At 31.0% G+C, this 1,551-nt stretch overlaps 1 protein-coding gene across 1 annotated transcript in view; it reads left to right on the forward strand.

Annotated features, from left to right (window-relative positions):
• The window catches only part of LOC119585788 (E3 ubiquitin-protein ligase RNF113A-like), a 10,714-nt gene extending 9,400 nt beyond the window's left edge, over positions 1-1,314 (forward strand). Inside the window, exon 3 of the mRNA XM_037934505.1 lies at positions 451-1,314. Coding sequence (XP_037790433.1) covers positions 451-785 — 335 coding nt within the window. The 3' untranslated portion in view covers positions 786-1,314. The remainder of the gene's footprint in view (positions 1-450) is intronic.
• Positions 1,315-1,551: the final 237 nt, after the last annotated feature.

Below are 1,551 nucleotides of genomic sequence, written 5' to 3' on the forward strand. Positions count from 1 at the left end.
AACCATTAATTTGTGTCCCCCCTACATCACAGGTGGATTTTGCTTAGAATGAATTATCTAATTATCTATGAGCTAAATGTTTTTAGCATGGGAGATAAGAAAAATTGGGATGTTAAAATAGCTTTTTGTGGTTTAGGAGACTAGTAAAAATTTTGTTGTGTTGGACATAAGAATGAAATTAGTTTCAAGTACTGGTAAGAATAGATTATGTCATTTGAAAGGTTATTCACGTACTATATAAAAGTGTGAAACAAAAAATGGATCTTTAACTTTTAATGAGATTTTTTGGGAGTTTTTGGATGGTAAAGAAAGTGATTTGATTTGTGACTAAAAACTATAATGATAAGAAAAAAATAGAAATAGAAAATGTTAGTCATAATAAAATGTTGATTCTAAAAATTACTGATAATCAGTATAATAATGATACTAACATAGATCTTTCATCCTCAGATAGTTGCAAATTTCTTCATGACCGCACTGACTACAAACTAGGATGGCAGCTAGAAGCTGAGGGTAACGCGAAGGCTGGAAATGATTCCGATGAGAACTGGGAAATTCCAAGTGATGATGAACACTTGCCATTCAAGTGTTTCATCTGCAGGGAGTCTTACACAGACCCCATTGTCACCAAATGCCAGCACTACTTTTGTGAGAAATGTGCATTAGAACAATTCAAGAAGACTAAGAGATGTTATGTGTGTGGTCAGAATACTGGTGGGATCTTTAACCCAGCCACGAACATCATGGCAAGATTAAACAAAGAAGATGATAGTGATAGTGATTGATAATGCATAATTTCCTGTGTTTTATATTTACTTATTTACTTATACTTTTTTTTATAATTAGTGTGATATACTTTCTCCCAGATAGTTCTAAAGATCTTTGCAGCAGTGAAGTAACTATGAAGAAAGGAAAGTAGTACAAACTAATCTGAGATGTCCTGAAATAAGTTAACTTTTTCTTTTTTACACTGATCTTTTGAACTTAAACCTGAATTCAGTATGTAGCTCATACTTGCTGTCAAAATGAAAGATGCAGTGCAATTCTTCTTTACACTTTAATAGACCTAAACCACTTGCATTGAGAGTATTAAAAAAAGGAACACATATGTATTCCCTATAGGAACAACAAAGTTTTATTTGGTATTGTGAAAGTGACCATCTGAAAATGTTCTTGTTCATAATCTGTTGTTGCTTTTTAACAATGAAAGGGTTAATCTATTTCAGAATGATTATGCCTATTTTTGTATGATGGTCTTTAAAATTTTATAAAATTCATAATTTGTACTTACATTGTATTAAAGGAATAGCTCAACATGCTGTCTTCTTTAAGATTACCTTTTTTGCAAGAGAATGATATTTTTTATGTGACTTGTATGTATATTTACAAAGTTTCAGTCATCCATTTTAATAAAACTACTTGTCAGTTCTCATAAAGTCTGGTGTATAGAAAATTTAGGAGGCATAATAATATTTTAGTTGACCAAATTTTTAATGACAATATAATGATTGTCCTTTGTGGAACTAAGCCATACTGCTAGGATGTTATGAT

Source organism: Penaeus monodon, chromosome 20, assembly GCF_015228065.2.
Source record: "Penaeus monodon isolate SGIC_2016 chromosome 20, NSTDA_Pmon_1, whole genome shotgun sequence".
Taxonomy (NCBI): Eukaryota; Metazoa; Arthropoda; class Malacostraca; order Decapoda; family Penaeidae; genus Penaeus; species Penaeus monodon.